At 34.4% G+C, this 24,108-nt stretch overlaps 1 protein-coding gene and 1 long non-coding RNA gene across 6 annotated transcripts in view; one reads left to right on the forward strand and one right to left on the reverse strand.

The window, feature by feature from the left end:
• LOC145506323 (uncharacterized) overlaps nucleotides 1-4,830 on the reverse strand; it is a 146,215-nt gene extending 141,385 nt beyond the window's left edge. Inside the window, exons 1-2 of the long non-coding RNA XR_014053753.1 lie at nucleotides 4,655-4,830; nucleotides 3,344-3,428 (exon numbers count right to left, since the gene is read on the reverse strand). This is a non-coding gene — a long non-coding RNA (uncharacterized LOC145506323). The remainder of the gene's footprint in view (nucleotides 1-3,343; nucleotides 3,429-4,654) is intronic.
• A 326-nt stretch (nucleotides 4,831-5,156) lies between these two features.
• On the forward strand, nucleotides 5,157-23,193 carry ZRANB2 (zinc finger RANBP2-type containing 2). 5 transcript variants are annotated; one of them, XR_014053752.1, is made up of 11 exons: nucleotides 5,157-5,252; nucleotides 7,710-7,762; nucleotides 7,860-7,968; nucleotides 9,038-9,120; nucleotides 14,214-14,290; nucleotides 14,566-14,700; nucleotides 15,881-16,050; nucleotides 17,565-17,651; nucleotides 19,536-19,688; nucleotides 20,754-20,823; nucleotides 21,354-23,193. XR_014053752.1 is itself a non-coding variant. In XM_081490657.1 (11 exons), exons 1-10 carry the CDS (start codon nucleotides 5,197-5,199, stop codon nucleotides 20,781-20,783), a joined length of 963 nt encoding a protein of 320 aa, XP_081346783.1. In that variant the 5' UTR covers nucleotides 5,157-5,196; the 3' UTR covers nucleotides 20,784-20,823; nucleotides 21,354-23,193. The 5 variants fall into 5 exon arrangements, 4 of the variants coding, with proteins under 4 accessions (XP_081346783.1, XP_081346784.1, XP_081346781.1 ...); XM_081490657.1 differs by having other exon boundaries at nucleotides 19,530-19,688; nucleotides 20,750-20,823; XM_081490658.1 differs by having other exon boundaries at nucleotides 20,750-20,823.
• Nucleotides 23,194-24,108: the final 915 nt, after the last annotated feature.

The raw sequence follows: 24,108 nt of genomic DNA on the forward strand, positions 1-24,108 counted from the left end.
TCCAAGGGATCTTCCCAACCCAGGGATCTATCTGCATTGAAAGCAGATTCTTTAGCATCTATTACCTATGAGCCTTTAACTGAACAATAATAACCATTATTTACTGAGTTCTGTATGAGGCACCTAAAGTGAGCTTTCTCACTTAATCCTTTTCAGTTTAGTTAAGTTCAGTTGCTCAGTCGTGTCTGACTCTTTGCAACCCCATGAACCACAGCACTCCAGGCCTCCCTGTCCATCATCAACTCTCAGAGCTTACCCAAAATGGGTACGCATGTCCATTGAGTCGGTGATGCCATCCAACCATCTCATCCTCTGTTATCCCCTTCTCCTCCTGCTCTCAATCTTTCCCAGCATCAGGGTCTTTTCAAATGAGTCAGCTCTTCGCATCAGGTGGCCAAAGTATTGGGGTTTCAGCTTCAACATCAGTCCTTCCAATGAACACCCAGAACTGATCTCCTTTAGGATGGACTGGTTGGATCTTCTTGCAGTCCAAGGGACTCTCAAGAGTCTTCTCCAACAACACAGTTCAAAAGTATCAATTCTTTGGCGCTCATCTTTCTTTAAAGTCCAACTCTCACATCCATATATGACTACTGGAAAAACCATAGCCTTGACTAGTCGGACCTTTGTCAGCAAAGTAATGTCTCTGCTTTTTAATATGCTATCTAGGTTGGTCATAACTTTCCTTCCAAGGAGTAAGCATCTTTTAATTTCATGGCTGCAGTCACCATCTGAGTGATTTTGGAGCCCAAAAAGACAAAGCCAGCCACTGTTCCACTGTTTCCCCTTAATCCTTTTAGCAATTCTAAAATACTATTAGCATCATCTCTAGATAAAGATAAAGAAACAAAATACAGCTAGTTTAAGTGATTTGCCTAATGAGTAGTAGAGCTGAGATCTGAACCCAAGAAATCTGACTCCAGAGTCATTATATACTACACTTCAAAACCTTTCACAAGGTCCTTATACTTTCTAAACCTTGATGTCTCATCTGTAAACAAAGCTAATAGTATCTTTCCTAAAGACTGTTGGGAGTCTAAATGTGATAATTAATGTAAAGCTTTTAGCTCTACATATACCAAATATATAGTAAATAGCTATTATTAAAATAATTCCCTCAGGAATATAGATTAGATTTGTGTTCATCTTAAATCATAAACACAAACCAGATTTTAGAGTGAGTTAATTCTATTTCCAGGTGGCTGATGTAAACAATCACATGCTAATATTTCTAACCTCAAATCCAAATGATGATATTTTATTACCCAATTTCCAATTCTGAGTGCCTTTTTGGAGGTTACAGCTACCCACCACTCCATCTTGCAGACTGTATAAAACTCAGCCACAACTTCACACACTCACCAACTTTGTCTAGGGTCACTGCTGCTCCCTGTGACCAAACAAGTGACTTCCACTTTTCACACATCCCCAGATTAAAATTAGGGAATTACTTAGGTACGAGTATTAAATTCACAGATTTATTCATTTGTTTAATAAAATCCTTATTCTTCTGAGCAAGACCTACTTGTTTCAAGAGCAAACATTCTATGGCGGCTTGTTAAGTTATAATTCCAGATATTTTATAACACAAGGATTTATATATTATAAACTTTTAAAATTCTGGTCAGTTGAAAAAAAACATTGTTTTAATATATTTCAACTGTGACTCATGCAGGGAATTTTATGATTTGGAACTTCAAAAAGTTATTTTTCATTGTCTCTGAATAGCAACGTTTTTCCTGCATGTATCTGAACATGTATGAACAAAATCTGCTTGATTTATCTATATTTTAAGAAAATTCTCTTTGAGTTTAAAAATGTAAACCTCAGAAGTTAACCACTACCACTTCAAACTCTCAGTTAACTGTAGAACTGAGAATATATCTTTTCTTAATAGCTTTGTAATACAACTTGATATGAGTTACGGCAGATTCAACATCTCAATTGTAAGAAACCTCAATCACCATTAAGGCCAAAAGGAATCCATGTACCAATCATACTTGGAAAGTCACAAGGGAGTCTGTGATCATTCCCTTTGCCTCTAAAGTTAGTATAATATTTTGCAAGGATCTACTAATGTGAGATAGATGTGGTGAAATGGGCCAATTTAAGTATTTATTTTTTACACTTCATTGAAACTTAAAAAAAAAAAAAAGCCTAAATCATAAGGGCACATAGCTTTATAGAAACTTTGAGTTTTTATAAAATGAAGATATTCGTATAACCAGAACCCAACCATGACAAACAATATGATCAGGACTCCAAAAAGCTCATGTCCTCTTCCAGGCACTATCTCCTCCCCACTCCCTAGGGTAACCATCATCCTAGATTAGTTTGGCCTGCTTTTGAAGTCCATGTAAATGGAATTATATAACATGTGCTAGTTTGTATCTGGCTTTTCCAATTCAATACTGTATTTGTGAGTGACAGTTATACTCTCCAAAGTGATGGCAATTTGTTTATTGTCATTGTGGTGTATAGAATTCCACTATGTGAATCTGTAACTATTTACCCAGGCTACCATTCACAAGCAAATGGGAACTTCTGGTTTGGGGCTATTATAGTATAGCTATGAACACTATTATATACCTCTTTAGTGAACATACGGGCATTTCTGTTGGAAATATATTTGGGAGTGGAATCTTAGGGTCATAGGGTATGCATATGCTAAGATCTAATAGATTCTAACAAACACTTCCCAAAGTAAATGTATCCATTGACACGTCCACTAACAGTGTATAAGAATTCCAGTCATTGTTCAACACATTCTCCAACACTTGATATTGTCTAAATTTTTCATTGTAATAATTCTAATGGAGGTATAGTGGTAATTTCTATTTCCTTGACTTGCAGTGCCAGCCAAAATGGAGTACGACCATGACAGCCTGTCTTTCCTACTAATCACAACTAAAACTTCAAGGCAAAATACAAAAAGCAACTACCTGAGGACTCTAAGAAAAAAGTAAACAAAAATAGGTAGATTGGGGAGGAAAGTCAAAACTTGGAAAAATGCCTTCTGTGTTTGTTTTTCCTACTTTCTCTTACAGATTTGACTGGAGGTCTGAAACCCAGTCATACTGCGGTGGTAGCACAGGGAACAAAAACGGAGAGAAACCCCATATTTCTAGCTAGATGAATGGGGAAAGAGGGCTTCCATGAGCTAAAGTCTGTGGGGGAATATTTGGCTTTTTTTCTCCTTTTTTTCCCTCTGGTCTTGACTGAGAGTTAGGGCCAGGCTTGGGCAGTTAGGACACCAAGAAAAACTGTGTCTTTCTAGACAAGGAAACTGGGAAAGGGTACCTCTTGGAGGGAATTCATCTTTTGTTTTGCTCTTTTCTCTCACCTCTTTGCTCCAGTGTACGCCCTAGTCAAATGCTGTAGCTATGGCACCAAGAGAAACCTCATAATTCTAGCAAGAAAACGAGAATCTGCAAAACAGAGAGGAGAGGAATATCAAAAATCGGGGAGCTGGAGAAGCAAACTCCCTAATTCTTTGTATGAATCTAAGCTCTCTGCTCACACCTTGAACTAAGCACCTGCAGGGCAGATATAAAGCTGCATAGCAAAAGATATGTGAACTACAATTTAAATTACTTCTCAAGTTCCAAAATAATTCCTGAGTGTTGTATGTATAGAACAGATTCAATGCAACACAATAAAGCCTCTGAAAACCGAACTGACATGGAACCAGCACCCACGGGTGAGACTCAACCTAAGATTTGAACCAAACTGGATTGATGGCCTCCTAAAAGAAAACAAACAAAAAAATCAACATTCTCCAGAGGAATGTTAATCAGAACCCAGAGTCTATGCAACAAAAGATTCAAAATGTCTTGGATAAAAATCACAGTCAATATACAAAGAACCGGAAAACAGGGCCAGTTATTAAGGAAAAATAAACAGCTGCCAATCCCTAGGTAACCAAGATGCTACCATTATTACAGTCTTTAAAGCAATTATAATTAGAAAGCAACTGAAAAGGTTCTCTGTAGATACAAGCTGTACACTAGAAAAATTCTTGCATTTTTGTATCCAAATTTATGACAAAAGTTGAGAAACAGAGGGATAAGCTGTCACACGAAGCAACATTACCAATAAATAACAGCAAAATTAAACAAATACAAATACATGCAACAATCTGCTGCTGCTGCTGCTGCTAAGTCGCTTCAGTCGTGCCCGACTCTGTGCGACCCCATAGACGGCAGCCCACCAGGCTCCCCCGTCCCTGGGATTCTCCAGGGAAGAACACTGGAGGGGGTTGCCATTTCCTTCTCCAATGCACAAAAGTGAAAAGTGAAAGTGAAGTCGCTCAGTCGTGTCCGACTCGTAGCGACCCCATGGACTGCAGCCTACCTGGCTCCTCCGTCCATGCAACAATCTAGGACGTTTTAAAAGCATATTGTTGACGAAAAGAAAGCTGCAGACACAACAATAAACTATCCCTGTAAAGTTCAACCGTTTATTAGACATAAACTACATTTTTAACAGCAAAGGAATAAACCCAAAATACAAGTGAGTGTTACCTCTGGAGGAAAGCAAGCTAATGGAATGCGGAAAAGACAGGTCTTTTAACTATAGTGGCAACCTCCTAGTTTCACAATTACTGCCCAGTTCCCAAGTGTATATTGCTTATCTGTTACATCTATTTACATACCCCAAAACAATATGTTTAAAACGATATCCTATGTGCATGATGAAAGAACAGAGTTCTCGAGCCTTTATTAAAATCAGTTTTCCAAAAACTGGAAAAGCCCACTACACCCCAACCGATTAGCCAAACCCGCCTTTGCCAGCCCCGGAGAGTCATAGTCACTTCCGCCCCACCTCCCTAGCCCCGCCCATCTTAGCGGAAGTACTTTTCTTTCAGGTCCTCCTGCCTGTAGGGGGCTCTCCGAGGCATCTAGTGCCACGAAGGCCTCCCGCCTGGGCTGTCCTGGCGGCGCCTGTTAGTTTAGTCCTAGAGAATGTGTTTTCATTGTAACTCTTTCGGCCAGAAAAAAAAAAATCTCACAGGCATCTTTTTCTGAACAATAACGTTCAAACCCAATCTAGGCCGAGTGTTCGCACTATCAAACCCTGTCGCAGTATTGGAAAGGAGTCAGGCGGTATGAGGACAGCCCTGGAGCGCCACAAGTCCCCGGCCCGCTCCCTCCTGTGAAGACGTAGCTGCGGGTGGTTGTGGTGGCGGCGTCCAAGATGTCGACCAAGAATTTCAGAGTCAGTGACGGTGACTGGATTTGCCCGGACAAAAAGTGAGTTCGTGAAGTCCCGAGTTTGAAGCGGGGTTGGTCGTTGGAAGCTTTCTCGAGTCGATCGGGCATTTTCCGTTTTTACGGTCGCTGATGCCGTCAGCCGAGTGGTGGACGAGAACTGCCGGCTCCCGGGCGGGAAGGAGGCTCTTACTCTCCTCACGATGAGGTCTTTCAAGAGCCTTTCTTTTGATTAGGTCTTCAGCGTCTCCTCGATTATCTCTCTCTGAGACAGCCGGTTGTTTGAGGAGGGACATGGCCGCCCCTTCTCCTCACTCCCCACCCCACCCCCGGCCAGGTTTCCGCGATAAGGAAACCTCCCCGGTGGAGGCCAGCTCGGTGTCGGATCTCCCCCACGTGACTTTTCCCTGCAGAACTTGACTCTTGTTCAGAAAACGTTGCTTTCTTGAACTCATTTGTTTGCTTCACCTAGTTCATTTTGTTGTTTTCTTATTTAAGTCAAACTTTACGTGTTGTTTTTACTTTTTCCTCCCAAATGCTAACCTCCTTTGGTTGGAGGAATTCTGGCTTTTTTTTTTTTTTCTTTATTGGTCTTTAATTTCCCCGCAAGAATTGAACCTTTCGCCTCTTTAGAACCGAAACATATGAGGTCTGTGTTTTTGCCTGCTTAGCCCTGGAGAATGCCTACTTTAAAGAAACACGTGTCTTAGTGGCTCTGCTGAAACCAATGTCCTCTATTAAATTGTTTAGGAAGATTTTATTGGCGGGTGTTTAAGTAGATGTATCTATTTGGAGATATACAAAAATTATTATGGAAAGTAATTGTCAAAAAAAAGAATGCGCATCTCGTGTTCCAATAAAACTTTTGAATGCTTGTCTCTAAGCAAGCCACAGATGGCATATGGAGTTCCTGGTAGTGAAGAGTGAAAACTTTGAAAATCAATTCCAATCCTATTGCTTATGTAACTTTACCTAGGTTATTTAACTTTGCTTAAAAAAGTAGAAGATCCCCTTAAAATGGTATAGCATAGATTGTGTAGAGCAATAAGATGTACCGAATACTCATCAATCAATAATTATGAATATTAGTTTTAGAATCAAATGTGAAAGAAGATTACGGTCTTATTTCCACAGCATTTGTCTTCCATTCTTATTTTGAGCAATTTAAATGGACTGCGTGCTGCAGTCCATAGGGACACAGAGTCAGACAGGATTGAGCAACTGAACTGAAATGAAGCATTGTGCTTCTTTACATAAAAAGTTGATGTTTCTCGATTACATAAAGATTAAGATTACTTGAAGGGTATCAAATCAATTTTGAGTGGAACAAACAACTGACTTTTTGTGTTGTTGGTCACTTGTAGAATAATGTGCTTTTGACAGTGTCATTAATGACAGTATACTCAGATATTTGAAGGTTTTTCTAAGAGTGCATTTCAACTCAGTTACAAATATATGAACAGACTAACTTCTACAATATGTATAAATCCAGAAAACATTTTCAGAATGTATTTCCAATGCTTATTGGAGTCGTAAAGGATATTCTTTATTGGGGGGGGCCGGGGGAATGACCTAAAAGTTCTTGGTGTGCTTCAGTTGAGTGTCTCTTCCATACTTCACATCTTTATTTCATTCTAGTATAATACCTTAAAAAAAATCACCTTTTTAAAGTTTAAGCTTTACATGTTATTCAGAGCATTTAGCATGCTTTTATAATTTGCAGATGCACTATAAAAACTATGTTCATGAACCCTTGTTTTTTGTTTGTTTAGTATCAGCATAAAGTTACAATATGTTACTTGATGTGTTAGCATTATTGGTTGTAGTTTTCCAACTAGATTTCAGAGGTTTGATAGATACCCCCAAAACTGAGTTTCCTTCTAATTATTAAACCTAGTTCTATTTTGTCATACAATGTATTTTCCTTTTTCTTTTTACCATCCTGCCTTCTGTTTCTAACAAGAGGGTATTATTAAGATCCATGAAGCCATTTCTGACTTACCCATTTTCTCCCCCTTGGTTCACCTTTAGGATTTTGTATTATAATTCTTAACAAAATTTTGTATAATCTTATTTTCTATACTGAGAGTTACTTTAAATCTTTTTGAACTCCCTGGTGCTTCATCAGTAATTGTTCAAGTGGACTCACATCTCACTTAAACTTTGTAAGGTATTTTATTGTACTTAATGATGTGTGCCAGTATGAGGACACTGAGGTGTAGAGATCCTTAAGTGACTTACCTGAATCACATAATTGGTAATTGAGAGGTTGGAGTTTCTTATCCATGACTTGTAACTTCAAATCTTGTATTTTTTCCACCTAAATTGTGAGGGGGTTTTTTGGTTTGTTTTTTTGTAGTTAACATTGACATTAACATGAAAAGAGAAGTTCTAGACCCAGATATATAGGGAGGATACGTTAAAAAACTGTGTAATAGAATCTTTAGAATTACATAAGTTTAATACGTGTCTCTCAAGTATTTTTTACTTTATTTTCAGATGTGGAAATGTAAACTTTGCTAGAAGAACCAGCTGTAATAGATGTGGTCGAGGTAAACACTTAAGGAACCTTCTGTTAAAACTTGTTAAAACTTTATACAGACCATTTCTTTATCTCCCCAGATTCATACTGCATTTTTCTATTTTCAGAGAAAACAACTGAGGCTAAGATGATGAAAGCTGGGGGCACTGAAATAGGAAAGACACTTGCAGAAAAGAGCCGAGGCTTATTTAGTGCTAATGACTGGCAGTGTAAAACGTACGTGTTTTAAATGATCGTCCTGACTTTTTTCCCATAATAATGTATATAGCCACTACTTGTTAATACTACCTACTCTTCCTACTCACATTAACAAACCACAGTAGTCTTGAAATCAAAGATCTGTTGATTGTTATTCATTCTGTATCTGGTATTTAAGTATAAAGAACTTTTAAATTCTATTTTTAATGGTAATATTAGTTGTCAGTAAGATGAATTATGTATACCAGTAAATCGATACTCAAGATGAGGTAACATTCAAAAAGAAGAGAGAGGGGGTACTTAAAAGCACTAAAAACCTATTTTGTCCTATTTTTGAAAAATCTCAAAAACTTTTAGCCTGTATCATTAGTGTGAAATATATCATGAAATATATTTTGTCTGTTTGCACAGTAATTTTAGAATCATAAGTTGCATCCTATAGATAATTGTTCCTAATTAGGTTTCTTAATATTTCTGATTTTCACGTGCTATATTGATTTTTCCAATATCCATCTTTTCTCTTAAGCAGATGAATCAAATATGCATGAAAGGACTAAATCAGAAGAGGGTCTTACACAAATTTCTGGTCTTAAAAATACTAAATTAGTATTAAATAATTTTCGAGCAACAGATTAAGTCACTGAATTTGGGATCCAGTGAATGAACTGATTCTTCAGAAGAAAAAAAAAATTTTTTAACTTTATTTGCAGGGTATAACTTTACTCCTGAGGTGAATTCGGAGACTGGGAAATTAATAGAACATTTCATTAAAGTGGTATTTCCCTCCCCCCTGCAAGACACCAAAATCTCTGTAGATATAATTTCTCATTGATTTCTCATAAAAAGACAGAGGCACTCTTCATACTATATAGCTTTTGCTCCTCTGCTTAAGTAGTTCAGTCTGTTCTAACCATACTCTCTCCTCAGAAAAAGTACATTGGTACATTTCCTTTGTAGCATCCTTAGTAAACATTTCTTTATGGTAGTGCGTTCACTCTACTTTTTATTTTGAAATTCTTAAATATTTTGAAATTTACTATTCGTTTTATGTTATAATCTACTAACTTGATATTTTTCACTTTTAAAGTTGCAGTAATGTGAATTGGGCCAGAAGATCAGAGTGTAACATGTGTAATACTCCAAAGTATGCTAAACTGGAAGAAAGAACAGGTAAGGGTCAAACTCATTCCAACTAAATGATTTTAAAACAACTAAACATTGAAATTGATAATTATATCACTTCATAAGAGCACAGTAAATGAGGATTGTTTATTCTGCCCTTATATTTTTTACCTTGATTTTTTTTTTTCTCTCATCCACAGTCATCTTTTGTTTGGTAATTTCACAGTTTACAAAGTACAGCATGAGGAAACTCTGTCCTAACAAATAGTCGACAATAGGATAGTTTTAGAAATGCTTTATTCTTCTCTGTCCTTTGCTAGTCCAAATAATGTTATTAATAATGATAGGATAACACCATTTTTTCATTCATTTGATTTCCTAGTATGACAAAAACAAACATGGGGCACCTTTTAAAGTATTTGTCTAAAGTTTAGGCAATAATTCTCAGAGTTAGCCATGCATTAGAATCATTTGAGAAACTGAAAATCCAGATTCCTAAACAGCTGGCAAAGCTCTTTGGTGGTGGGTCCCAAAAATTTGCGGGTGTTTTAGATGCTATTTGGTCACCATTGGTCTAAATAATAACCCATCGTTGACTCTGTGTGTTGTCAGTCACTGCATTGTCAGCACTGTTAGTCTCTCAGTCATGTCCACCTCTTTGCGACCCCATGGACTGTAGCTGGCCAGGCTCCTCTGTCCATGGAATTCTCGAGGCAAGAATTCTGGAGTGGATTGCCATTCCTTCCTCTAGTGGATCTTCCTCATCTAGGGACTGAACCCAGGTCTCTTGCATTGCAGGCAGATTCTTTACCGTCTGAGCCACCAGGGAAGCCTCTGTGTGTTGTCAGTAGTGGGGTGAAAATATTTACCTGATAGAATGTAGTTAGTTTCCCATTATCATCAGTTAGCGTAACCACATTATCAGTATACTTCACATCTGATTTTGTCATTCAACAGCTTGTACAATCAAAGGCTTCCTTCTGTTGATACATTAGTCACCTTATCAGACCTAGACTTAATAAACTGCTTCCCTGTTTCCTTTTCCTTCCTGACTTTAGCCAATTGCACTGTCTATAGATTAAGGCCTTTTAATAAGGCCTTTTTTTCCTTTTTATATTTCCCCCCTTTTTTTTTTTAAATCTAACACACACACACTCCCAATACATACATACACCCCTCTGGTTGGTTATTCTGTTTCCTTTTTTATTGTATTTTCGTGGTCACAGAATGTTTGGTATCTTCTAGGTCTAATTCCTAAGCTCTCTTTTAAGCTCTGTTTTCTGGGCATTTTCTTGAAGACCTAAGTTTAAGTAAACATTGGCACACCATGATAACCAAATTTATGTCTCTAGCTCAGACTTCTTTGACCTGTATATTCAGCTGCCTATTCATCATCACTATGTAAATGTCAAACTCATTATATCTAAACTGAATTCGTGATTTTCCCCCAGGACCTGGCCCTCTTCTAGTGATCTCTTTCTCATGAGTGGTACCACCCACTAAATGCCTGTTACATAAACCAGAACCTTAGACATCCTTCTTAATAACTCCTTCATCTCTCTTGTTCCCCCAGAAGTCTTCTCCATCATTACCCTAGGCAGAGATACCACTTTATCTTGTTTCTTGGAAAAAAAAACAGCCACCTTGTTGTTGTACATATTTCTCTCACAGCCGGGAGTTCTTTGTTCTAAACTAAAACTCCATTTGTTTAAAACATTTTGTTTTAATTGCTCCTAGGAAAAAGTCCAGAATCTTAACAGTTATAAGAATTGTAATCCCCAAAAGCCTTTTATTTATTCACATTCTCTTTGACTTGTTTTGCGATTCCTCCTTTAAAAATTTTGCTAATGCAAGAGCTAAAATCTTAACAACTGAAGTTGTCAAAGTTTAATAACCTTCTCACTTTGCTTTACCCATTATCTTTTTTGTGTCCTGACCCTTTCCCATTTCCCTTGATATAAGTAGTTGTCTTAGCCCATCATTGTTGAAGATGTGAACTAATAATATACTGTTACTGTCTAGTTTGTCTTTATTATTTTTGTTCTCTTTGCTGATTAATCAAAATATAGATTCTCAGAATTTTCAAAGTAGTGTCTCAGTTCTTCCTTTGAAACACGTGTTACATTCATCCCCTTTTCTCTCTTCACTTCCATTGTCACAACCCTAATTCAGGCCTATTTTAAATCTGTTTGATCCTTTACTGATTTTTGCTCGCATTTTACATTTTTTGAGACAAATCTTCAGATATTATTTTTATTTTAACACTTGCTAAAAATCTGTAGAGGTTGCTTGTTTCATATAAACTGTATCATAAAGGCTTTTACAAAATTCATTCTTTAAATGATGCCATAACTGTGGTGTTTTCTATACTCAAATATTGAGTATAGAATTGAAGAAATATTTATTGGCCATTGGGCACGGTGCAGGGGAATACTTGGTTAAGCAAAATAGAAATGTAAAGGCAAAAATTAATGAAGTCTTCAAGAGAGCAATGTTTAGGCTAAGAAGTGAAAGTTAGTAGCAAGTTGAGAGATCATTCCAAGCAAAAGCAAGCAGCTTAGATGAATCAGGCCCTGACACTTGAAAGAATTTAGCATATTGGATGAATTCCTAGCAGCTCCAGAAAACACTTCAGAAATAGGCTAAGGCCATGTAAATCATAGTAAGAAGTTTTATTTTATTCTAAATATAATGGGAAATAACAATTTTTAACAAGGAATTGACATGTCTTAATTTTTAAACATTACTGGTTTATAGAAAAACAATTAGGGGGTGGGAGTGGCAAGCATGGAAGGAAGAAGACCAATTTTTAAAATATTCCTTGAAAGCTTCAAACCGGTAGAGGGAGGGCAACACACATAAATAAGCCAGTTATTCCTCTCCCTTGTTATTCAGTGGAGATAATGCTGAAGGCTTTTTTTTTTTTTTAATGATATAGCTACTGATTTCCCACATAGAGAGAAAGACTTCATGAGATGTATTTGTTATATGGACTCACACAACATACCTTAATAATATATTACTGGCAGATTATATGGCTGTGTGAGAGAACGTGAAAATAGCTTTGTGTTTGCTATCACAGTTATTTTGAAGTAATTTTACTTACACACCTATGCAAAACTACCCACATGTTTGCTTTTTAAATCTTGGTATAATTGATTCTTTGGCTCCCCATATTTGCCTTACCATTTTTTTACTTTCAGATTACTTACTGGACAAAGAACTTTACTGAAAGCCTATTGATTTTAAATAGTAGTGCTTTAATATCTTTACATTTCCACATATAAATAGTCCAGTTTTTCTGTACTGTTGGCTTACAGTCATCCTATTGTATAATTTTTTTTCCTTTTTTCTTATGTGAATCATTTTGCATTAATTTTTCACCTACTTCAAAGTATTGTGAGGTTTAAGTCTTTACTACTACATCTCTTACATCTCAAAACATACTGCCATAATATTAAATATATGTCTAGAGCCAAGAAACTATATTGTTGAATTATAATTTTCTACAGCGTTTATCTCAAATTAACATTGAATATGAGCCTTTTTCTTTTTTAAAATTATTAGTCTTATCGCAGCATGCAGGATCTTTGATCTTTATTTCAGCATGCGGGATGTTTTTTAGCTTTTAGTTGCATGGAAGCTTTAGTTGCAGCATGTGGGATCTAGTTCCCTGACCAAGGACTGAATCTGGGCCCCTGCTTTGGGAGCATGGAATCTTAGTCACTAGACCACCAAGGAAATCCCTGAGGTATTTTCTTGAGATGGGCATATAACTAGTTGTACTTGATTTTTTTTTTTTTTTTTTTTAATATTTGATACTCTGAAAAACTAGAGCCAGGATTTTACTAAGGAAAAGTTGTTACTGATATTTAAAACACTACACTTTTGTGTCATATGCATAGAAACGAGGAAATTCTTGTATTTTATAAGAATTCTGTGTATTACAAGAAGTCTGTTTTGGAGTCTGTTTTGTCTCTGGAGCAAGGTAGGAAGAGGAAAAAAGGGATGATATCAAGTATTTTGAGGATAGACACTGATATATTGTGATTTTCACTGGTACAGAGTATAGTGAGGAAAAGACACTGCATTAATGTGGGATTTTTTTAAGTGAGTTAATGCATTATTTTACTGAGACATTTACATCCTCTCTACTATTGGTTTGTGGCACGTGTGAAATGATGAGAGGGTAAGTGATGAGTTTTTTAATGCCTGTGACTGACAGATTTAAAGTCACAAATCTTAAATTTTTTAAAAATGCTTTTTTTGTCTATAAATTTAACATTTTGCTGATTCATTAAATCCTTTAATCTGGGAATCACTCTTTTGTGTGCCGGTACTGTTCTGAAATATGTGAGGTAGTTAGGTTATGTTACTCTTAACCACCTCTTTATTTTTTTCAGTGGGAGATATTTTTCAGAAGTTCTCATCTTGTTTTCTCTAAAACTAACTCACTTTCTTCTGGTATTTGTTAAGCCTATGTCAGAGATCTGTCAGTCTAAATTGTAGATAGTAGCTGTGGCAGTAAATAATAACAGTTTGTTGATCTTGATTGGTCTTTATTAGAATATTTTCAGTTGAAAAGTTTACTGGCTTCTTCAGAAAAGCTGAGTGACTTTTAACTGTGTATTTAAAACCAATTTTTATGTTCTTTGTTTTGTCATTATCTTTGCCTATAAAATTACTTTCCAAGCTCTAACTGTATTTTAGCCCAGCAAAATTTCAGTGTATCAAAAGATTTCAAGCTATTTTTAAGTAGCAAACAGTGAAATTTGATTTTTAGTTCTTACTGAGCCCACTTCTCCCAAAAGAATTATGATTAAAACCACAGAGGAAAGTCATTTTAAAACTTGGTTATAGCAGATGTTTAAGGAGATGTTTTTCCATCCATATATTCCATGTGTTACTGAAATCATACAGGAAGGACATTTTGAAATTGAGAAGAGCTAAAATTGTAGCATGGGACTTTTCCAGCTATATCCAACTTCGAGGCCGTTCTCTGTAGTGATACTTTTTTTTTTTTGAGACCAATAATTTACTAAAGGGATAAACAGATGTCTTTGATAAGGTTTTATTTTTTTCCTATTACCTATAGGTGATTTTGGTGAATTATCATAACAATTTCTGCCCCCCCTCCTTAGGATATGGTGGTGGTTTTAATGAAAGAGAAAATGTTGAATACATAGAAAGAGAAGAATCTGATGGTGAATATGATGAGGTAAGCTATACATTAATGTGTAGGTTGAATGCAACTTAGAGAAGCATGTTAGAAAATATCTTAAATGAAAAAAGAAAATACTAAATGTATCTCATTTTTGTAAGTTCATGTTAAGTCTTTTACAGCAGCTTATCATTTTGTTGGAAATCATAATTGACTTAAACATAATTGACTTAAAAATACATGTTAGCACCTAAATATATAAAAGTAATGTCTTAGGAAAAAGTATTTTAATACTTTTCGCTAACAGAAATATCATGAAACCTTTTCTCTAGTTTGGACGTAAGAAGAAAAAATACAGAGGGAAGGCAGTTGGTCCTGCATCTATTTTAAAGGAAGTTGAAGATAAAGAATCTGAGGGAGAAGAAGAGGATGAGGATGAAGATCTTTCTAAATATAAATTAGATGAGGTAACTTATTTCCTTATCATATTTCCCCTTTGTCTTGTTCAAGCTATGGCATATGAATGTCTTTGACAACCTTTGGCTTATGGTAAAGATGTGTTCTACAGTGTCATCATTTGTTTCCACAAAAATTTTGATCTATTTTGCCAAGCATTATTCTGACTTGAAATATACAATAGTGACTGAGACAGAACCAAGCTTCTCTTAACTTAAATTGCAGAGAGGAAAAGACATCAACAATATAATTTAAATAGCAGTAATATTATGAAGATGCGTGATGTAATAGCAGATTATTAGAAGAGCTACTTTGGTTTCAGTGAATGGGGGATTTCTGAGACAGTGAAATTTGTGTTGAGACTTGAGTGATAGAGTGATACGAAGGAGCCTGCTGTAAGGGCTGGGATCAGAGCATTTTTAGGGCAGTGAGAACAGTAAATAAAGTTTCCCATAGTAGGAAACAAGCCAGCAACATCCAAAAAATCATACATGGGCTAGTGTAGTTAGAGCACAGGGGAGAAGGTAATAAGGGGGTCAGCAAACACATCAGGTCTGGTGATATTTATTCTGTGGGGCCTGAGTGTAAAATTTTATGGATGAATAGACCTAGATTAAGGGTGCTTTGAGGTCTGAGCATAGGAGGCCCTCGAATGCACATAAAACAATACGGAAGAAGTTTGAAAAAAAAACGAATGAGATAAAACAATATGGAACAAGCTTGAAAAATAAACAAGGTATATTTATCTGATCTATGTTTTAGAAATGATTGTCAACATACTGAGATATTGGGGAGGCAGAATTAATTCCCACGGTTAGACTTCCTAAAGGGGTGTACTAGAGAAAGGAATGAAGTTCTGAACTAAGTCTTAAAGGAGATGCATTTAAGAACTTTTAAAGAAATAAAACTGAAAATTCTTGACAGTTTATATGGTAATACATTGTGTGAAAAAGAAAATGAGTATGACTTCTACATTTACATCTTTGAAATGTCTGAGACAATCATTCATTCTCTTTAGCTGAGACTAGGAATGTAGTAATCAGATTTCAGGATTGAGAGTGAATTTGTTGAGATGTTCGTGATAAAATATGTTCATATGAAGATGTCCATTACATACAACTATTCATCATTCCTAGTAGATAGCATTGATATCTCAAGGTCTAAATATAATTGATTCTGGATTTTTGTTAGGATGAGGATGAAGATGATGCTGATCTCTCAAAATATAATCTTGATGCCAGTGAAGAAGAAGATAGTAATAAAAAGAAATCTAACAGACGAAGTCGCTCAAAGTCTCGGTCTTCACATTCACGATCTTCATCACGCTCATCCTCCCCCTCCAGTTCAAGGTCTAGGTCCAGGTAAACGGGTACAGGTCAAGGGTAACACCAGTCAAAATGTCAGTATCTAACTTCTTTACTTATAAATTTTGTTTTTCTTAACTAAACTTTCCTTTTATTTTAGAGTTCTCATTCAAGTCATCATTTAAAAGATCATTTTTTTCTATCTTAGTACCATGAAGTTATTGTCAGGTATCTCAGAAATACAAAATTTTAATATGAAACTTCCTTAGTCCAGTTTAGCACCATGCCTTTTATTAAAATAGACAAAAAATTCAGTTAAATCATTATTTATAGATACTTAGTTATCTAAAGAGAAAATTTTACATTCAGAAAACTCAAAGTAAATAACATGAAGATTTATATTTCCACTGATGATTTTAAACACTAGTACAGAAATTTTCTAGGCGTTAATTGAACTGCTGCTTATTACACAGTGTTTTATTTGGCATAGGTATTCTGAATACAGGAGAAATTTGGCTGTATTCTATTATCCTAATGCTCATACTTTAGAGCTGTCCAGGAATGAATTAGAGGATTTAATTTGTGTTATACTTGCATATTATTTTGTTAGTAGTGTAAAGTTTTAATAAGAAGTCACTGATTGTGTAGTCAACAATAAAAATGAAGTTTTGGTTGAGAAAAAGCAACACTTTATGTAAGCAAAATTGAAGAACTATTTAGTTAAGTGAAACTATGTGCAATGAATTTCAACTGTATTTACGAATAAAATAGTAGCTAAGTATTTAGGCAATTTTGAGTATTGTAAAGTCTGAAAATTTAAAACAGTGATTACAAAGATTCTTTTAAGGTAAAAATTAATGTTTTCTGCATATTGTTATTTTCAGGAACAAATTAAGTATAAGTTAAATTACTAAATTAAATTTATTTAGTTTGTTGACTTTTTAAATGCAAGTGGACCATATTTACTGTCATTTTTCAATAATTTCCTAAAACAGTGACAGGACTGTCAATGTAGTTTCCCTTTAATTCTCAAATTTTTAAGTAGACAGAAAACATACAGGTTAAAAACATACCCATGTCAGTATTGAAGCTTTATGCTAGCTAATGACCAAGAAAATAGAAAGATTTCAAGTTAAATATAAGCTGCCATATTCCTGAATGTGTCAGTCCCTCCCAGGTTACTTTTAAGTATTTGTGAACATAAAGTATTCGGTATTAATAAAGTGATAATGCTGGGCATTTTTATCTGCACAATCTTAAAAGCGTCTTTAAAGAAATCTTGTCAAACTTGGAAAGTTGTTCAGTCTTGCTAAGTCGTGTCCAACTCTTTGCGACCCCATGAACTTGGAAAGTAGTTGATTATTTTCAAAAATTATTAATTTAAGTTTTGGCATAATTGTTAATACAGAATAAAGTTCTAAATGAACCTTAAAATACTGTGTTTCGAAAATATATATCCCAAATAGTTATTATCTGAAAATTAATCCTAATGCATATTTTTCTTTCCGTGTTCATATCACAAAGCTTAATTAAATGGTCCTGGAAAAAAATATCCTTCCATGTTGTTCCAGGTCGCGTTCAAGAAGTTCTTCCAGTTCGCAGTCAAGATCTCGTTCCAGTTCCAGAGAACGTTCGAGATCTCGTGGGTCGAAATCAAGGTGAATGAGGTAGCATCTCTCTGTAAAGCAGAGAGAGAAAATATTTAAAGGCTGCAGAAGGCGTTGCTTTTTCTCCTCTTATTTTGCTTCTATTTGTCAATTTTATTTTAGCATTAGAAAACTAATGCACTTGCCTCAGCTTAATTTTCTCACCATGAGATGTCTCCATTGTCAGCAGTGTGCCAAGACATTCCCATGATTGAATTAAGGTGGTTATTTTGTGTTGTGCAAGGTTTGCTATTTTTGTGCTAAAATGTGATGAAATGGGAAGATGCAGCCAAGCTTTATCACCAAATGCCTACTCATTAAAGTTATTTTACAGTAGTAGTTAAAATAAGTATGCAGATAAAAAGAAAAAGTTTACTTCATGTTTAAAAGGAAGAAAAAGAACTGCCTCAACAGTTTTGCAAGGCAGTTATTTCAGTATTTACAGAAATAATTCTGTAATTTACATCAGATAAAGTGGATTTTATTTTCATTTCTCTGTAATATAACACGGAATATTATACACAGTGTTATGTAGTATGTAAGAAGTATAGACACTTCTTAAATTCCACAAATTAAGAAGTTGGCTGGTGGTTTAGGTAGGATGTCGTCTTGAAGCATTCTTGTTAACTTCAGGTTGCATTTAGTTAGCACTGCAGAGGGAAAAAGAATTTGTAAAGAAACAAGTGAGAAATTAGCTTTTAGTCTCTTGAAGTTTTTTCTAGACTTGGTCAAAATATGCTGCCATTCTTTTTTAATTTGTTGATCTATTAAAGACATCTAACACGAATAAGAAAACAACTAAAAGTCCACTTAGGTGGAATTACACTGAAGTGTAGTGTTAGCTAGTTGGTAAAAATAATTGCTTAATAGCTTATTTTAGAGCCAAATCTGTAGCATTAGAAGGGAACTACAATTTGATAACATTAAGAAGAAAAGGATGATATACACACTTGTATTAAGTTAATATGATAGAGAGCAAGTTAGGTTATTGTTATTATATATTATCAATGTTTCAGTTCTTTTATTTGAGTGCTTCTTAGGTGAAGAGCCTTAAGTCCTAGTTCCTTTGGGAAGCACTTTAAGGTTTACAGAACAGCCTTCATATTCTTTTCAAACATTTTTTTCATTGCTTATAACTTTCCAAAGAATTCTCCTTTTGGGCTTTCTGATTTTATTTTAAGCCCAAAGGTGAATTTTTTGGGAAGTTTGAGCTAAATTACTTCAACCAAAATATGTAAATGAAGAAATACTGTATTTAAACATTTGCACATTTACCTCTCTACCTGAAACATGTGAATGTCAACACTTCATACTTCATGGATAGGGATTCTTCATAAAAACAAATATTGTTAATCAAATTTTAAAGTTAACTTTATTTTTCTTTGAATATTTAATGATTTAATAGCTACTGTTTTATGTCATTTTGTCCCCATATTCCTGCTTTTACTGAAGCAACTTAACTAATAAGTTGCTTAATTCCACAACAAACTGTTACTATTTTCCTCAGGAAGTTGTATGATACATATTTTTTCCCCAAATGGAAAGATGTAGTTTCTAGACATTAACTTATACAAATGCTTTCCTGTTAGTTTTGCTACTTATACTTTAAAATGAAAGCCTTTAAATTTTAGAAAATGAATTTAAGATTCTACTTTAATACATTAAACTAGTTTTTAATTAAAGTAGTGAGCACTTATCTAGTGATGAAGTTAAATTAAATAGAATTGATTTCATGGTTGAACCAGAAGTCTTCTGTTGAGTAAGCAGTAAGTATTCTTTCTTATAAAATTTTTGCAGCTATAAATTGTTTATTTTTGGAGCTAGAAGCTAAACCATCTGCCTCCTTTCTTCTTTTAATGAAATGTTTGATTTGTTTCTCAATCAATGAAGATCCAGCTCCAGGTCCCACAGGGGTTCTTCTTCCCCACGAAAAAGATCTTACTCAAGTTCATCATCATCTCCTGAGAGGAACAGAAAGAGAAGTCGTTCTAGATCTTCTTCATCTGGTGATCGCAAAAAAAGACGAACAAGATCACGGTCACCTGAAAGGTTTGGGTTTCTGTAGAAATAAGAATGGGTGTTCTTAAGTGTGTTTAATAGATTAACTGAACTTCTTAGTCAAGGGTTAGATTTTCATTATCTCCTTTGTTACCCACTTTAAACTCTTTTCAACTTTGAACTTCAAAAAACAGATTAATTACTTTGTTTACTCTATGTGTTTTAATCAGGTTGTTTAGAAAAGTAGATCAAACTACTCTCTTCCACTCTCTGATTATTTTATTGTTTAAATTTTTATTTTCATATATAATTATAGCCAACTCTCGGTTACTTCTGTCTCTTAAGATTCTAATTCAGAAGCTGTGTGTTGATGTAATTTAGAGGTTGATTTTTATAAGTATTAATTTATGCTATCGATTTTACATTAAATATTAGAAACTGTAGGTTTCTAGGGCATCTAATAAGAAAATTAACTATTATAGATGATTGGAAGTCTGTCCTTATTTAATTATGTATAAATACATTTCCACAACAAATTGTTGTTTTTGTTCCCTTTATAAGAAATTGTTCTTATAGCTAATATATTTTTATCTTTCAGTCCGAATTCCTTTTTTGTAGAAAAAGATCTTTACTAGATTACTTTACCTGTGTTGATATTTTTAAAATTTGAAGAGTGTATCATCTGTCAGCCTTTTCTGCAGCAGACTAATTAATTATTCAGTTTCATTATTTTTCTCTTTTTTCCCTCAATCTCTAATTATATAGTCATTTTAATGGCTTCCTTAATCTTTGGAAATTTTTATATCCCTTCAGCTTGTGAAAAGTAAGGATTAGATAAAATCTGATTTTTGCTATGTTCAGTGCTAGGGTTACGTCTTCTTGTACATAATGATTGGTTTTGTGTCTTCCCATTTTGAAGTGTAGATATTAAGGTTAACACACACCTAGTTTCATTTCTGTGCATTTATTCCTTTGTTAAAAAATTACTCCGTACTTTATGAAATTCATTCTGTTGCTTTTTTACCACTTCTGCAAATTTTTATCTTAGCCACATATAATCCCCCTAGTTTGTTGTCATCTAAACTTAATGAACATGTTCTCTATTCCATAAGCCAGGTGATTGGTGAAAACACTAAACAACCCTGAGCCCAGGGCCAACCCCTCGGAACACCACTACTTTACCCAGGTTGATATATTGACTTACTCATACTAGCTGCATGAATATAATCCTGTAACTTAATTGTACAGTCATCTTGGTGCAACCTAGATTTCCAAAACATTATTATTTATGGATATATATTTGCATACACAGTCAGAAGCCTTGCTATATCTATTTTACGTATATCCTTAGCACACTATGTACAGTATATCAGAGAGAACGATTTAGTCACACTGCCATTACCCAGTTTATATGCCTTTGTTGTATTAATCTGTAGTTGTATACAATTTTGCAAGGCTTTCCTTCATTGCCTTAAATAATTGAGAGGTGGCTATATCTTAAGAGATTTTTAAATTATGGTTGCACTGCTACTGGGCTCATATCCAAAGTTTAAATACTAGTTAATTTTATGTGTATAAGTTTATATCTTAGATTTTAATTATTCCTTTTACCAGTTTAATGAGGTTTAATTTTTCATATTCTCAAAGTCATATAAATAAAGCTGATATTCAGCTCCTGCTTACCAGATTACCTGTTTTCTCTATTATGTCTTACAGGCACCACAGGTCACCTTCTGGATCATCCCATTCTGGTTCCCGTTCAAGTTCAAAAAAGAAATAATGTATTAAAATTTACATCTTAAAAAAAAAAAGTCCAATATAATGCATGAAGCATATTTTTTAAGAAGTTGGTGTCTTACTTGGTCAGAAGTGCTAAATCTGCTAGTAGAGGTGCATGCCTTTCATTGCTTTTCAGAACAATATAGCTGTGTTTATTTGTGAAATTAAAAGTAAATAGTATTTTAAGCCATGATGTCCCAAAATAGATGCTTTGTTTGTCATTCATTATTTACAACCATTTGCTTTTTTAAGCTATAACAATCTCAGCTATAACAAAGTACTTTGTTTTCTAATTTAAACTCTTGTTTTTCTCATCTCCAAATATGAGCATTATCTAGGCTTGTCTGGACTTTGAGCATGGAGGCAAGACTGTGGTAAAGTAGTTGGAAACAATCTGTTTATGTTAATCTGGGAAAAGGACTCAGCCTGTTTGTTAACCTGTGTCAGTGATTCTTATTAGAAAAAGTTTAACAGATTGTTAAACAGTTAACTAGAAACTTCTTTATTTTGAAATTTCTTATGTTAAGGGTGCCTTAGAATCATTGTCTCTATCCAGTTTTACTTTTTGCACCACCAGGTTTAATACAGAAAAGTTCTGTGAATTGCAGAGGAGAAAGGTGTTAGTTTCTGCCTTTCTGACACAGTGATTTTGAACAAGAATGCCTAGCAGTTGATCTCTACTAATGTGGTTGATGAGAAAAACATACGAAAGTGTTTAATGTTTTTAGAAGCTTTGTGTGATACCTTTTAAAAATTCAGTTATCACACAATAGGGTAGACAAAATTAAATCCTAGCTAACGAATAAATTGAAGGCTTTTGAAATATATTTCTCTTTGGGTATAAGACCAACAGAGACAAAACATTGTGAATTTAAATGAACATTTGCTTTGAAGTGTTTAAAAACTGCATAAAATTTTCTTCTGAGTAACAAATGCTTATTTCCTCATGACATAAGCAGAAATAATTGCTCCTATTCACTTGAAATTACTTATGGCTTAAAATACTTTCAAGATTTGTTTTATTTCTCAAAACCTGGTCATTTGAGCTCTATTTTGTCTTCTGGTTTTAAAAAAAAGGTTTCTCTTAACAGTATCTTCAGTGACAATGCAAGGTAAGTATATTAAGGGAAATTGACAGATGTGCTTGGGAACTTTTTGTGCATGGGAATCAATACCCACATTTTTTGTTTTTGTTTTTTGTTTGTTTTTCCTTAACATTAATGTCTACTGCAACTGCAAATTAAAATGTTTTAAGGTACTTAGTAGACAGATCAAAATTACATTTGTTCTTTATTTTAAAATGAGTGATTTTTCTCTTCAGTTTATCTAAAGATGAAAGCAAAATAGCTTATGTAGAAATATTTTGATAATATTTTTACAGTGAACTTCCCCTGCTTTTTTTATGTCTTAAATTTTTTTTTGCTACATTCACTGTAGGTTGCACAAGAACTTTTACTCTCTTGTAATTGTGCCTCAGACTTCTTGAAAGTCCACCTTCTAAATTGCCCAGATGATCTTCTAGATTCTACATGTTATCGTTGGCTTATTCTTGTGCTTTCTGTATTTAAAACTTTGACTGTACTAATAAGCAAATGCAAGGTTATAAATTTAGCTAATAGTAGTTTACAGACAATTCGAATGATTATGATTTTATTTGGTTTAAGCTGTACTAGTATATTTCATAAGGAAATGATGCTGTAGACAAATGTAAATAAAGCTTGTGAGTCAAGCATCAAGTGGTGTTTGTTAGAAATAAATTAGAATTTTTAAGCTCTGATTTAATGTTCATCTTTAAGCTATTTGCAGTCTGGTTTATTACTTTTGATTGTGCATTTTAGACTCCCTATGTTCACTTACCTTTTATGTAATATCACCTTATTTTTATATATGAATGTTTGGTTTAAAACATACCAAAGCCATGATCACTGTAACCTTTGTCACTCAGCAATTTTTGACTTTTTTTAAACAGAGTACCCAAACTAGTTGAACACTCTGTACCAGAACATATCTTATTCCGTGTGGCAAATAACATGTCATAGTGTGCTTCTTAGCACTTAACAAGTGTCTTTTTTAACTACCAAGTGTTCTTAAATTTCTATTTAGAATCCTTTTATCTAAACAATATTAAATAGTTGGTATTGGCAACAGATTCCAAGTTCAGAGCAAGCTGTAAGCATAAGACTGTTTAGGCACACGTACCAAGGTAAAACTGATTTTTTTTTTCTTCTATCTTCTTGATATTTGGCTTCCACAGCCAGTGCTGTTTTAATAGATACTGGTAAGAAGGCATGAAATTTCTCCCTTCTGCCCTAACAATTTTGACATAATTGTTAGATGTTTTGTTTTTTAATAGAAATAACTTGATAGCTTTCCTAAACTGGAAATAGTTTTATTTCTGGAAACAATGGAGTTTTAGTTAAAGACAGTTGAAGGTATGTAATACTGATTTCCTGGCTAATTCTTCCTGTCATCTTTATATACCATTGTATATCATCCCATGTTTTACAAACAAAAAGATTACAGTTTAAGGAAATTAAAAATTTGCCCAAGGAAACCACAGGAGTGGCTTAATGGGGATTCACCCCCAAGTCTCATGGCAGGTATCAGTATTACCTCTAGTAACAACCAAATAACCTGTTTGAGGAGATAAATGTTAAGTCAAACTAGATTTTTTTTTTTATCTGATTTAGTA

This window comes from Giraffa tippelskirchi, chromosome 5, assembly GCF_054371585.1.
Source record: "Giraffa tippelskirchi isolate mGirTip1 chromosome 5, T2T-mGirTip1v1.2.pri, whole genome shotgun sequence".
NCBI classification, from domain to species: Eukaryota; Metazoa; Chordata; class Mammalia; order Artiodactyla; family Giraffidae; genus Giraffa; species Giraffa tippelskirchi.